The sequence below is a fragment of the Varroa jacobsoni genome, unplaced genomic scaffold (assembly GCF_002532875.2).
Source record: "Varroa jacobsoni isolate VJ856 unplaced genomic scaffold, vjacob_1.0 contig03740, whole genome shotgun sequence".
NCBI lineage: Eukaryota > Metazoa > Arthropoda > Arachnida > Mesostigmata > Varroidae > Varroa > Varroa jacobsoni.
The window spans coordinates 1-15,187 of record NW_019215079.1 but is presented as its reverse complement, the minus strand read 5'-3'; the positions used below and the strand labels follow the sequence as shown (position 1 = coordinate 15,187).

At 43.1% G+C, this 15,187-nt stretch overlaps 1 protein-coding gene across 1 annotated transcript; it reads left to right on the top strand.

Moving 5' to 3' along the window:
* The first annotated feature begins 247 nt into the window (after positions 1-247).
* On the top strand, positions 248-1,879 carry LOC111272896 (uncharacterized). The gene is made up of 2 exons (XM_022854545.2): positions 248-1,215; positions 1,449-1,879. The coding sequence occupies exons 1-2, from the start codon at positions 938-940 to the stop codon at positions 1,729-1,731; spliced, it is 561 nt and encodes a 186-aa protein (XP_022710280.1). The 5' UTR covers positions 248-937; the 3' UTR covers positions 1,732-1,879.
* Positions 1,880-15,187: the final 13,308 nt, after the last annotated feature.

The window sequence follows — 15,187 nt, the reverse complement described above, 5'->3', positions numbered from 1 at the left end:
CACCGATGCTTTCGAGGGAACTGTGTTCCGTAGTCAAGGCTGTCGAAAATGGTAAAGACGAGGACAATGACCAATAGAAATAGCGCCAATTTCTACTAATTGTATCGTTATGTATTTTTTACGCGTATTATAAGTAGGCCGATATCACTTTGTAGTCGCTCGCTGCACTGTATTTGACCACGAAACTGGTAGACGAGATCGGTAGCGTGTAGGGACCTTGTCTCATCGTTATGCCCCCGTCCAGCTATTTTATGTGTCCATGTTGACATGGCCGTACCTAGTACCTAATAACTTGCGACAACATATCTTAGGCAAAAGATGAAGACTAATTTAATTTTCGTTCTTTTACGACGTTAAGCATCATTTGAAGAATTTCTATCTTCAAAAATTCATCATCTATAAGGCTATGAAAGATTGCGTTATTTAGAATTGGTAGATGATCCACTCATCGTTGATAGTGGAGGACCGAAAACGTTTTGAGTGTCCCGCAATAAGTTTCCACGTGCATCGGGGTGGCTTTTTTGATTTGGCCTTAGCACGCATGACCTATACGTGCACATGGTCGGTCATCGCATCGCGTGACTCACCTAGCAAGAAGTGCAAACGGTACATCATGCAAAATGATAAAGTAACGTACTAGTTGTGGTTTTCACATACCGTAGATAAATGCAAGCCCCACTGATTTCGAGGGTTCAAAATCCACAAGTCTCGGATGCCGATTCTAGTGATCCTTTCGAAAACAGGTAGCACATTGGCCAGCTGTCCCGTAACTATACTTTTATTTGCACAATGCTACATGTCTTTCCACTAGCGAACATCAAATAAACCTTTGTTTCTACAACAACAAATAGGTGAACCGAGTTCCAGTGGTAACGTGATGTTTGCAAAGGCGCCCAAGTAGAAGTTTTAGCAAAGAGAAAACAAAGCTTAAATTGTGATGTCGGCAGAGTCGACTTTTCGGCCGCAAATCAAAAGGTTTATTATCCTAGCTAGTATCGTCTTGCTCATCGGGATAGCCAATGGACTGTTTGAATATCCATCTCGAAAAAGCGAGCCTGCAGACGGAATCGCCTGTGAGCGATTAACCAGATTTAATCAAACGAAGATCCTCTGTTATACCCGCACTAAGACTGAAAAATTGGAAAAGAGACGAGTACGCCAAGAAAAAAATAAGGACGCTAGAGTGTGTACAAAAATATTTAATATGGTTCAAAGGTAAGCCTTAAAAATTTAAGTGTAGTTTGTCACGAGCGATGCATAGGTCGAGTAATATCTGCATCTCAAAAGATACACGGATCACAATGTAGATGTTTCCTGAAGTATATTCTATCCGGAAAAGTTAGAAAGGCTACCTTTCGTCATGCGAATAGGTAATGTCAGTCAAGAATAAAAACCTTCATCATGGTTAAATGAATATTTTTTCTCGTTCCTAATTGAACCTAACATAGGCTACGGGAATTTGAAGAAGGCAATTTTCGTTACTGCGATCCCGCCCGCTGTTTAAAAGAGAGCCGGCACTGTCGAGGCAACGAAATGACCCGTGAATGTAATCTTTGTCTTGGAAAATGTTGGGTGCAATATAGCTATCCGCAAGAGACGCCTGGTGGACGGCTTCAGTTCCGGTCATTCCCGTGTGACCCCACCGTGTGCGGGAAAGAGGTGCTATGCGGTGGCTTCGACATGAAGAATGAAAAGCAACACACAATGAACTACAAAAGCATGAAGGAATAACAGACTAACGACCGACCCTATTTCTTAAACGTATTACTTGGTCCTAACTTAACGTAGACGAACGTAAACATTGCTGAAATCGTTTAGGCAACAAGCACTATACAATAAAATTAAATAAAACTGCAGCCCAGTTGCAGAGATACCTAAATTTACCGGCTATTACTTTTCGTCAGTTGCATTAGAGTAAGTGGGCAGAAGCATACTAGCCTCATTGACAGGCTGCTACTAGGCCGAGGACCTCCCAGGGCTTTCACTGTGAGAAAGGAAAGACGAAAGAACGCCACTACAAATGAATGACTATGAAAGATCAAGGCCATTCTACTACAAGACCTGGTCAAAGACGATAGCCCCTAAACAAACGCGGAAGCCAGCCAGCTGATCGGTCCGGTCCATTCAAGTTAGAATGTAATAAATCGTTTCAGCGATTCTATGTCGGTGCGGCGCGAACGCGGCTTGCGATAGGTATATCAGCTATATCCACGTGCATTGCTACAGACGATAATTGCCGAAGGTGATGGAATAAGGATGAATTAAATGTTTCATTTTACATAGCTTCTTAGCGTGTCCAAGTCAATTCAAACAGGTGTGGCGTATTAGAAATCGAGGGCTATACCGCCAATATTCACTATGTCGTTATTGGCAAGCGATATGAAAAAGATCCCATGGTTATTTCGAACAAATAAGTCAGCCTTGACTCATTCTATTATATCATTGACATGAAACAGGTCGTACTTACTTAACAAATACATCATAAGAAATAGGATATATAAATCTAGGCGTGATCGATCTGGTCGTCTGATACACTATTAGATCATCAGTCTAACGGAAGCATGTACGCCCCCTGCTTTATTTCGGTTCTTTTTTTAATGACGGAGTGCGCAGACGGTTGACCTGAGCAACTCGTTGCCAACGCAATCAAGCTCTGACCTCCGTGATCGGAAGCAGGCAGTACGTCCTGCGAATCGACAAACACGCCAATAGCTGCGATTGCAACACTGACATGAGCACTGTCCGCGCGTACGTCCGATATTCAAGGAGGACCACCCCAATTATCATGAGTCCCCGCTAAGCTTAGGCTGTCTGACGCCGACGGTGCTGGTATCGTTACTGCTTGCCCGTGCTAAAGGCTACGCGCCAACGCGTTCGTATCAAAACCGATTGGTTGTTACAGTGCTCTACCCAAAACTGGGTTGCGCTCCACGCCTGACCTGCTGTTCGTGGGTCACAGGACGGTTTAGCGCGGGGTGGCCTGAGTGGAACATGCTAGGCCGAGGAACTCTCCGAAATCCCCAGGGAAAAGGACTTGTGATGGGTAGGCTACGTGCGTATACTGGTCAGGATTTTCAACCAGTCAGCTGCGGCTGCGGCTGCGGCTGCGGCACTGCTAGAATTACGAGTAACGTTTTACGAACGTTAGTCGTGACCGGGAACTCGGCGACAGGGAAGACGGGGTCAAATTTAATAATGTGAGGAGCACAAGGGGTCTATATCAGGCATCCGGGCTAAGCTCGAAGGGATCTTAAGGGGCTAGCCGGTGGGGATGACCTACTTTTTGGACACGATGCGCTCGCTGTGCTGTCCGTCCTCCACTAATGCTTGTAACTCGACCCTGTCGAATTCTGTAGAGCACATCAACAATGACTTGAATTTACAATAGAACGCCTGGCTAAAGTGGACAGTAATGCACTGAGCCGACGTCGGCCTCAGCGCGTCTGTGGGCTATATTATTATGCCACTGCGTCCTATAAGCCAATCGAGAAATAAGCAGATATATACTCGTGTAGGCTCCTCTAAACAGTAGAAATCTTCGGCCACCTCCGGTAATTGCGTCGTGATACGGATTGTTCAACGAATCGCGTCGGCTGTACGTAAATAATGTGTGATCAATAACGAGCGATCATCTCTTACTAGAGATCAATTAAAAATAAATAGAGGATAGGTGTATCCGCAAGCGAGCTGGGACGAAGCTGAAAGCTCGCACTGAACGCAGAACAGATACTAAGCAGAGTTGGATGCTTACAAGTCGGTGATTGTAAGTCATGCCGATAACATGAGATCGGTGATGGCAGAGCGCTAAGTTTGATCCAGAATCGATGCGGCTTCTATGAGCGTAATTAACGCACGTATGAAATAGAGAACGTGCAGAGTCTCCTCTCTACCCTATTGGAAATGTCACGGAGTACATGACTCAGAAACATACGTCCCAACTGGAATCCAGACAGATCAACGTTAAATTAGTTTGCCTGTCATCGTCCTGGTGGATGCACACACATTTTTCGTATATACATGCATATATACCTGTTTAGCTGCCAAGCCTACTATTATGTATTTACACTTTAGGTTTCTAACTACGAGCCAGTCAGGTGGGAATCAGCCAGGTTGCAGCAGTACATCCCTCGCCTTTTCCAAATGATATTATCTAACTCATAAGTATTGAAAAAAGTGACGCTTTCCAGGAAGTATATCGTATCCTGCGCCTCTTCGCGGGTCAGTGTTGCGATCCGTTCATGAAGAAGAATCCGGAGAACATGGACGAAACATGAAAGATATTTTCCTCTACTCGATACCGAGAAAACACTTGATTACTCGTTTATATAGGGTGGCCCACTTAAATGAATACGTTTACGTTCAGCGCGTGTTCGTGGTAGTTAAAAATGTTTCTGGTAAAATGGAAGCTTGCCAATGGATGAAAACCAGAGCAAACTCATTAGACTACGCCAGGTCACCGGTGGTGAATGAGGACGACTTTAATTAAAAAGCAATTATACTATGTGGATAGAAAAAGAAGTCTTCTTAACTTAAGTTAGTCCTAAAATATCATGTAGCAAAAAGAGAACTTGAAAAGCGGACTTGTAATAAATAGGAAACGAAGACATGATATTCAAAGAAAGGTTTTTAATTCTAGGAAATTGTGTGTTTCATTAAATAGCCACTAGTCCGGTGGCCACACAGGCGTATCCGTTCGCCGACTTCGCGGCGGAAGTGAAGCTTGCGGCGTTATTAAGTAGTTTCGAACGAAATCAGCCTTTGCAGGAAGTCTGTTGTATTGCACAAATGGAGTAAACTCGACAAAACTTCCTAGCCAAAGCTCGTTGTCTGCGCCTCGTACGGTTTCAGTCCACGTGAGTAGCATACTAATCTTCTTTATATGATTATTTTACATCGGCACGGTATATGACTACCGGGATCACAATGGCGGCCGCACAACAAGGTTGGCCGCAGTAGCCTATCCTTATTTCACGAACTAGATATGCGGACCGAACGATCGGCAGTTACGCAAAAGTTTCGCTCGTACTTTTGTAAATTGGCCGTTACCACGGATATGACGCGCCGCCTGCGTGAATGTTACGAGTCGACTTCGTCGAAGTTGATGTCTATCCGTCAAGTTTGCACGTGGAGATATACAAACGGATGCCCTTGGTATTGAGCACAAACAGCCAATGACGTTTAGCGTTGGAAAAGCAAGAAAACAACAACGTTACTACAACTCCGAGCGTGTCTCATTATTGCTAATATTCCAACTACGGATCCTCCTCGTGCGTCCAAGTGTCAACGTGCTACACGCAGAGTAGTGTTTGATAACTGGCCAGAGTTGAACATCGTTTGACTTAAACTCCATCGAACGTTGGTGGAAATTGTTCAGCGAATGATACAATATTCGTATGATTTTTTTTTCTAGATAGTACGCTATGTATAATATATAACTCGATACTGGAGTGAGCCGAGGACTTCGTTGATTAAATTCGAGTGTTTTTTTTTTCTGTGTGGTCTTTGGGTCTTCACTATTTCATTAGGGCAACGCTGTTGTTCAATGCTTGCCCGACTATAAAGATCAGTAGCTACAAGATGTTATATTAAATCAAGGGAAATCATCTTAATTCTTTATTCGAGCGCTCTACCCCTTTCTAGTCTTAACATGTTTTACATTTAAATACGTGTTCTGTAACCGTGTTGCCCTTCGCATCGTGGCTTCTTTTTCTTTCTTTGCTTCTCAATACAGCGCAGCCACTCGAGATATACAAGCTTGCAATGATATTTGGAACCTCACTGCACGGCTGTCCAAAAAGAGCATTTGTCCTAACTTCCTGAAATATCTCTGAAAGTGTCAGGTCAAATGGATGGACATAACACAATATCCTAATCGTCTGGGATCAGACTTATCGCTCTGACAAGAGGTTTGACGTGTCCTTATTATCATCATTCAGTTGACCTTAGGAATTATGTTTGTAAACTATAAAATACGGAGTGAGATTGTCCTAGTGCGTAACGCGGGTTCGGTCAACAGTAGCAAAAAATACACCCGAAAGTGTCGGCTCATACAGATGTTATGCTTTATGAAAAATATCCCCCGAAACAACTGCGAACTATCGGAGCTTGTCCTGTCGTCAGAATACCACATGGTTGAATATTTTCACTAGGTCGTTTATCCTTCTGGTGAGCTATACCATAAAATACCGGAATAATCACGGCCTATCTTTTTAGTTAGTTTCGTTTAAAAGCCTGCGTGACAATTACCGTTGGCAATATTTTATTGCGACGGCCATTGTGGATACGCGAAGTAGTACGTAATCGAATTGCGACACATAGTCTATCGAGAGTAACCCACTTGGTGACCAGGCTTAACCGCGGCAAAAAATCGCGTTTTGTCTCTAGCTGGACATTGTCATATATAAATATGCCTTGACAGAATGCAGGCGCAGGTGGATGACCGACCGTTATGTTAACCTCGGTCGCACGTACGTACTCCCTTCTATTCGTTTACTTAGTTCCATTATTGACGCATTAGTTTTGGCTCTTTGTGTGTCCTGAAATTGTGCACGCATACAACGTAAAGCTATTACGAGCTATACATTGACAGACACTTGAGAAAGCAAAGATCGAAGAAGCACTGTTAGCCGCCGCTGGCATATAGTAACGACGAAACGTTTTCGACCACATTCTGCTATAAGGTTACTTTGGTGATTTCAATGTTTTGCTTTTATTTCTTTTTGTCTTGCCGCTTTTAGTTTTTCTTGCCAATCACCGCTCGCTTTCTACCACTTGCTTTCCTCTGGGTCGGTTGGTTCTGCTTGCAAAGGCTGTTGTTTGCCGACCGAGCACTTAGACCGCGTAAGTGTTCTCTGTAGTGATGACGCTGATGGCGCATCAGCGCCGGGAGCGTTGCAGTCGAGCGGTTGTTAGTTGTTGGAAACATCGCTCAAGTCCTGATAAACGCTACGGTGAAGCAGAATTAAACGTTTAGTTTCTTCCCACTGATGGCTTAGGGCCTCGTGCATTTTCAGCTGGCGAGGCTAAATGGGATTTTGTCAAGCAAAAAAAGAGCATATTATAAGCTACGGTCAGGGACGACCCGCGGAAACCTGTTTAATAAGTTTATTTAACAACAGCATTAACTGTATCAACAACAGACATATGTAACGTAACATTTTCAAGTAAGATTAAAAAACAAGCAGGAAATACTGCTACGTACTTAGTCAGTTCTAGACAACATCTCGTCACAAAGTTTTACGAAGCTAGTAAAATTACCCTGCAGATACAGGTGCAGGACAGAGCGTAGCTGGCCAGATGACATTTATACTCTGAACACAGCCGTATAATCAAGATGTTATAGATCATTTGGAAGGAGCGTACGATATCGTCATGTATTCTGAAAAAGATCTATGGACATTTCACAGGCTGGAATAAATAGATAGATATACCATGCGGACAACGTAGTTCAGCAGAAATTGTTTAACTTTGAATAAATTACTGGCCATCGCAACATTTTAGATAACTCGTTATCAGATTATTATTAGTTTTCCTCATTACCATGTTTCTTTTTGCGATCATTGATACTCTCATGGTCGACTACATGCAATCGTAGGCGATATTGCAATGGTCCGTATCGAATTGTTAATTAACGCTCCTCTCGTTATTCGGTTCGTGGCACAACACTTTGTCATGCATCATTCTTAAATATCTGTCGATTATATTATAAAAGATATTATTAACAGAAATTATCAAATAATGATTTAGATTGCGAACCTGCTCAGAAGTGGAACTTGCAGGTAAGTTGTTGCTAGGTGTCTTGTTTGTGCGACCCCGCAACGTTGCCACGCATAAGGAACGCCGACCGACGCTCGTGAAGCCGCTAGTGACGGGTATGACATGATGAAATCCATAACCGTCAAAATGTGTGAAGACGTAACGATTCAAATTCTTCCAGCAATGGCCTTAGTTCTATAAAAGCTAGAATCTATGTCAGCTATCTTATGGCTCCATATTTGCGGAGGAACCCGTTGTAAGCTGAGGTCACTAGAAGAAATCTTTTGGGATGTTCGACAAAAAAAAACAGCATATCAGCTAAAAGACGTCAGCCACGATGCGATACGATGTGTATAGACTTTGAATCCATTTGAAATGTCAGGCCTTATTTTATTTAGGCCATTTTTTTGCTTTTGTAAGAGATGATGCCGGCTTATTTGCAATGAAAAGCTACAGGCGTGGTCTGCATCGTCAGCAGTCTAACAGCTGTATCAAGCCCGTGTTCCCCTATAATTGGTAAAATACTTAGGTATCTGGGATATCTCGCGAATTCCAGGTTAACTGAGTAATAGCTTTGTGAGCTAATTTTAAGGCTACGTTGTGCTCTGGGTTCAAATCCGGGCATAGACACAGTTGGTTTCGTGCTGGGAGCCAAGAGACTGATGAATGTAAAACTCGAACTAATAATAGAGTCACAAATCTTCCGGCTGTGGGCGTTACTTGCGGCTGTGAACGTTTTTCGCTGATAGATCTTCGCTGAGGACAACCGTTAAGAGTCAGTCTCCCTTAAGGATCAAGGTTTGATCAGCAAATATCCTCACAGCCTTGTTTACAATGTTTAGACATTTCTTTGGCGGCCGCGCTGTTATTCGCACGGAACCATCTTCCAGTATTCTCGGGAGCGCTTCGTTGCTTTTTCAATGGGATCTTATAAAACGTATCTTTTGACGGTGGACAATGGTTGTTCTGCCTACTCTTTAGGCTGTGCTGATTGGGCCGCGCCTTTCATTGTTCACCGTTATGAATTCACTTTCGCATCATCTTTTGTTTAGGTCGGGGGCTTTGGAATCCTTGCTGTTGCCCTCGTTACGTAACGGGTTAGCAATGTAGTTACCTTCTCCGTAATTTCGTGATCATGTTGGGATGAATTCGCCACCAACACCAAGTACTGGAGTCGAGCTTCCTTTTAAAAACGTATGCCTACAATTTATATTTTCTTTTGCATACAAATATTGACATAGAGTATACTGTAGGTCTAGGGTCGGTGTGCTAGTGTCAAAGGTGCCTTCCATACTGCCTCTGATCTTGCAGTACGCCTTCAGCATTAGCCTCTCGCATGTTGAGTTACTCAGTGATAACGGTTAGATTAGGTGACATCACACAGGTAGCACGGCGCAGGGCCGGCTATCGAGCCTTACGACCGACAAAGAGAGGGGCAGTTTGCGGTTTTCGTATGTGCTAAGGCTGGTTTGGAATTAATACATACCCAATGAAGTACAGGGACACACAAGACCTTACATTTCCAGCGGTAACAGCTTGATAACGTCGACAAATAGCCTAAGATTGCCCAGCATTGGCGGCGGAATCTGCGACGGCTGTAGTGTGCGCGGCCGAATCCGCCGCCTGAAATGGTGAAAGACGCATTTACGACACAATCATACACATTATCTTCTCTGAGCGTTCTTGTTATGAAATGAGAGAGTGGCGATCTCGCAGTAATGAAGAACAACCGTTCCGTCAGTGCTCCACATACGGGCAGGAATCATCCTAAAGCAGGAACAGAACTCAAGTTTGCTGGCTGGAGCATGGAATATTCATCTATCACTAAGTGTCCCCGCTAAGCTGACTGTTCAGACAACGGTGACTCTAAGCTTTGAGTCCAAATTGAATCTCAATAAAATACGAAATAAGCATGCAGCTGATGTAAAACGTCTACGTTCAGTTTGAAAATAAATGTCCTATATCCTACAACGATATGGATATGCTACGGCCGGCGATGCAGAGACCTCCGTGTCAAAGCACCAGCGGGTTGTATACGATTCACAAGACGATTTCGTCAAATGCCATAGGTCTCAAAATAGTTCGTCTCGGAACATTTTCGAGACGCAACGAAAGTCACAAATTATGGCCGTCGCTGCTGCTGGGGATCGATTGTTGATTGTGCCAACGGCAAACATGCCCCGGTTACGAGAGTGCTTCATAGTTGTAGTTTGGCATAAGAGGCCAGTTCGTTCGAACCGTAGATGTCCACTAATGCTTCTACTTCGTTTCGACGAATTCCTCGAAGGGCCTATGTTTATGTGTATGTGTAACGCGGATGCAGCATCTTCACAAGCTTCAGCAAATGAGTCGGAAACAAAGCACCCAAAATCATCTCGTTTACCTGTTGTATTTCTCAAATCTATCAACTGTCATGTCATTTCAGAAGGTTTCCCGCCGATGCCCCTAGTGACCTAATGGTGCTTAAACAGTCGTCTGTACCTATGATGCCAGTGGACATGACTGAATCTCGCTGGTCTAATGGAATCATTTCGATATCCCAAGCTGCAGCGATTATGCATCGTGTTTCGAACGGTGCGAAAACTTATCTAAATGCCGCATCAATCATGATGAAAGATGCACATGCATCAGGAAGACTTTAGGGCAAATGGAAATCGGCTTACGAAATGCAAAAAAAATGACTGCTGGACAATCTTAATTCCATAGATTATATTATAGATTCATTTTTATTCGAATTGGCCATGTTGGTTCGAATGCAGTCCCCAACTATCATTATGCTCGTACCAATCATTTTCCATGTCTCTATTACGTTCTTCTCGTTTTAGGCTTTCTAGAAAATTGCCAACGTTGTATTGGTTTTGTAGGTGCTGTGGCGTGCTTTCCAGTTAAAAAAAAAAAACATTTTTTTTTGCCATTGTTACGAGTTCGGCTTCTTCGGCGATCGGTGCGGGTGCAACTGATAGAGTAACGCTTCGCATTACTTTGAAGTTACCATCGACTAGTGCGATTAAGTAAGGCTGCTGGCACTTAGAACATGGCCAGGAGATATAGGTTTGTTTACGCAACGAGCAGACGACCAAAACCGACTAAAACATGGAGATGGATGGTAAGGCAGCATCCCTAAAAATGCTGTCAAATCCGTTCCGCAGAAAACACAGGCCCCCTTCGTGTGCTGGACAAGGTGGGTTTTCGAAGTGGCGATATTCAACGATGGCCCGCTGTACGAGTCCGATCTGTCGTAGCGGTGCACGCGGCGACATGGGTCAGTACCCCGACACCAGAGACGACAAGCGGATCAGGCAGAAAGGGAAGCATTGTAAAAGTAACAAGGCGTTGTCAAATCGCATATGATCGTTGATTTAGTGTAAGCAGACTTTTCAGGTGCTGAGAGTGCTACAACTAACGATGGCACAACAGGCAACACGGTTCGTTTGGAAGGGTCTTCTAAGGAAGGGAAAGATAACTGTTAACTTTTAACGTGCTAAATACGTTGCCTGTGGCCGTTGATCGGCCGTTGAGCTTTATGATCGGTGTTTCCATGCCTATGACCCGAGCGACCATGCACAGGCAGTAAATAATTCCACCTAACTTGTTGTCTTTCTGAAGCATTTCGACATTTTTTTATATGTGTGTCAAAATTCAGTCATTTTTTCCTTTCATTGCTTTTTCGCTTCGTAAATATGCTACTCATTAATAGGTCTTCAGGGGTGGATGGTTTTGTGCGTAACACTAGTGGGATGACGTTCGACAAACGAGGTGAGCCAAGCCTCAGCATATCGAAAACGAGTTTTCAAGTGCTGCTTCAAGGATTCAATCCGGTAGAACTCGATGTACGGTAAGCGGCTGCGTCTACGCCTATCGTTAAGGTAGGCTGGAGTTGACATGCAAGCCAGTCAATACCCCAACAACGGAACTTTTAACTTCAAGTGCAGGTTCTTTCGGCAATTTGCGAGCTTCTGTCCTGATTGCCATTCAGGTAAATTGGTTGCTCAATTCCAATAGTTTTCGGAATCGTGATTTGGTTCAGGGCTAACAAGAAATTTTATTAATTTATTGTTAGTCGATAAGGCACGCTTCCGCAAACAAATGATATTCATTTAGCGCCATGAAAGTATACCTATTGGTATTATTATTCTTTAATCAGCTTTATCTGCCGCTACAATTAGAGGACCTTTCTACTAGGTGCTGAATGCGGAGTGATCTCGACATCCCTACAATGATATACTAGGTCTACTTACTTTTAATTGCTTTTAAAAAACTGTCATTTCTATATAAGATGTCGTATCGCAAAAATTAAAGAAAAGCAAAAAAAAAGAGCAGCTCGAGCAGATGGTAGAGTAATTAATGTATTGTAGTCTGTCAGGCTAATCAGTAACGCCATCAGCGTCTTTGCGTATTCAAACGAATATGACATGTTTTTAATAAGAATTGACACGCCATTATGGTCGTGTTAGAAAGTAAGCATGTCTATTTTGAACACTTTCCTAAATGGGAGTTTTCGCCACTGAAGCATGAAGTCGGATCACGGGGTTCGAAGTGCCTATTACATTACTCGTCTATGCGATCGGCACTTCTCATATATTTCATATATATCGAGCACGTATTCGGCAAAGAAGCGCATATGCTTTTATATACAATGTCCTAACACACGTGGGCAGTCGCTTGTTTCCCATGTCACATCAGACGCCTAAATTGTCTACAGTGATACATAGACATTCCTGCATAGGGACTATTCGACCACAATCTTTCATTTTGACAGGAACTTTAGCGGTGGGCTGCGAAGCCATTGGAGGTACAGTAGACGCAATGTCGTTTTGTTTCATCACTGTTGTCGAAAGTGCCGGCGACGTTAGCACGATGCCGTACTTACGCCTGAGTAATCGCTTCGATGGCCACTCTCTGGATGACTTTTATAGGGACATTGTAATGGCAGTTCTGCCACAGCCACCTGGAGAATTATGTCGCCCCATATTTTGCTAATTATTTATTTGGTGCAAATGAGTACTAGCTTGGTAAATACGCTTACGACGGCAACCAGTTACATCTCGCATACATTAAATCCATGTATTCTAATGTATGTCTGTAATTTGTCCGTGAGGACTCTGCGGCACTCGAAGATGCATTCAACGAATTGCTGCCTCGCTAAAATACTCCAGATCAGAACGTGAATCCTACAAAAGTCCGAAGAGCTCATGCGATGATACAAATAGCCCGGTATAAGGCAAAAATTGCTACCCTTAATGAAAGCTTTAGTGCTGTAGTGCTAAAATATGATCAACGGATTTTAATTGATATCCAATTCACGATAGTTTTCTCCAACGATTCTACGATAGAAACGGAAACGAGCTCTGTTTTTTCTGCAGAACCATCCCGCATCCGATCTTTGTTACCACGCCACAGAGCGGTTTCTGTGCATCAGGCCTTTACCTGTTATATTAGTTGTTTGCGATCAGGTTAAAAGCCGCGTCAGGTCAGTTGCATATTTACGCTCGCGTAGCCATTTCGGCAAACGTAGCCGGGCGTTACCATACACACTCTATTCATAACGTTCTGCCCTGCAGACTTTCCTCCGATTTCTTAGGCCTATTATGCTAGGACGCTATTCGTTTCGTGAAAAGATCTTCCCTGTTGTCTAAGAATGAGCGAAAGGGCGCTCAGTGAAGACATGCACCTACGATCACGGCTATCCGCAGGCTACGTTCGACTGGCCGATGGAATTGAACTCCTATCTCACGTGGCCTAGATTCTGTCTAATTTCATCATCGATGCACTTTTTTTACTTCCAAAAGTAGGTTCCGCACTGTCACGTTCTTCACTTCGTGGCAATCTCCACAATCGTGGATAACATTGCCGCATTTCAAAGCGCCCTGTATGAATTAGGCTGTTGCATCCTCTAAGAAGACACTGATTTCCGGCATATATTAGGTATCACCCTTAAAGCGCGTTGTGGCATTCTGCGGTTGTAATAGCTAGCTTGGCAGTTGCGCCGGAGAGAATTATTATCTATAGCTGTTTTTTTCAGCCATAATCAATTATTAATGTTCTGCTGCTTTATTTACTACTGTCTTCTCTACCCTTAAACATGTCGACGGCAACTGTGTTTTTCCTTAAATTTTAACTTAGAAAAGTATTCCTGTGTGCGTTTAGTTGAAGGACATACATGATTTATGGCCAGTTCTTTCAAGTTTCTTTCAAGACTTTCGTAGCTATTCGCATTGACGAATCTAACCTCATTATCCGGTAAAAATGATTATAAATAACTTCATTTAATATAGCAATGTATCTATATATATATATATCGCAAGCCATTGTGGAGTGCAGTCCTCTGGCTGTAATGTTTCCAGATGATAATTATAATAACAATAAACTCTGTTACTGTTATCGTAAATGCAGATCAGCCAGCGATGTGACAGGGTGGAGCATGTGATCTTTCAAACACCTAATCATATAGTAGAGACTTGTGATTGATGGCGTTTGCTTAGATAGCAGAAGATATCATAGCATCAATACAGCCTATCTATCTCAGTAGCTCTTTCATCTTCGTGTGTGGTTTTTTTTTTTTGCATACAATTAGTATCATACACTTGGCAGCTTGCTTTTGATCTTCTGCTAATAACATTGATGGATATGTTTATGCCGTATAACTAACGCTTTTGATCGTGGCGAAACGAAGTCGCGAACGCACATCTTCTGCGTCAAAAGATCTCAGCTTTCTAACGAAGCATTTGCGAGTACTTTGTAATTCTATTACTACATACCTCATGTCGATGTTGTGAGACGCCACATGTTTATCATGATTTGGGTGGACTACTACAATATATCACGACGCACTGATAATAACAAGGATGATAATAACCTCATACCTGTTTTCGGATTCAAATCAGCCACGTTACCGAATCGATATGTGCTGCGAGATAAGCACGAAAGTCATCAATGGGGAAAACCCCAACGGGAGCAAGGCAATGGTATTTTGCCCAGAATCGGCCTCGACCACTACAGCAAAGTTTGGAGACAGAGCTACAAATCAAACGAATCGTGATTACTATTAACAAAAACGGGTTAATCTTGAATGTTGAAAAAAAATGTGAGCAATGAACGAGTGAAGCGGGCAGTGGAAGTAATGCTGCCAGCTTTTTTCTCGTGCTCAGTTAATATGTGTTGATAATATATTACTATTTATTACGTGCTTCCACAAATGGACGAAAAGCGAAGCACATACTTAACGACTTCTTTGTTTTTCTGCAGATTACTTACTGCAGCAGCAGCGGCGGCGGCGGCTACAGAAGAATCGGTCGAAGGTCGCACGTGAGATGGCCATCTCATTTGGCCTCGTCGTCACCGAAACGACTGAGACGTTGCGCCCCACGTAATGCACTTGATCGACGTATCACGCTGATTTATTTAGCTGGCATTTTGTTATTATTAGATATAT

Bases quoted from the DNA above. Each gene is read 5' to 3' on its own strand.
- LOC111272896 (XM_022854545.2), top strand. From the start codon at position 938: ATGTCGGCAGAGTCGACTTTTCGGCCGCAAATCAAAAGGTTTATTATC. The intron at 1,216-1,448 runs GTAAGCCTTAAA...AACCTAACATAG, and splicing joins ATATTTAATATGGTTCAAAG to GCTACGGGAATTTGAAGAAG.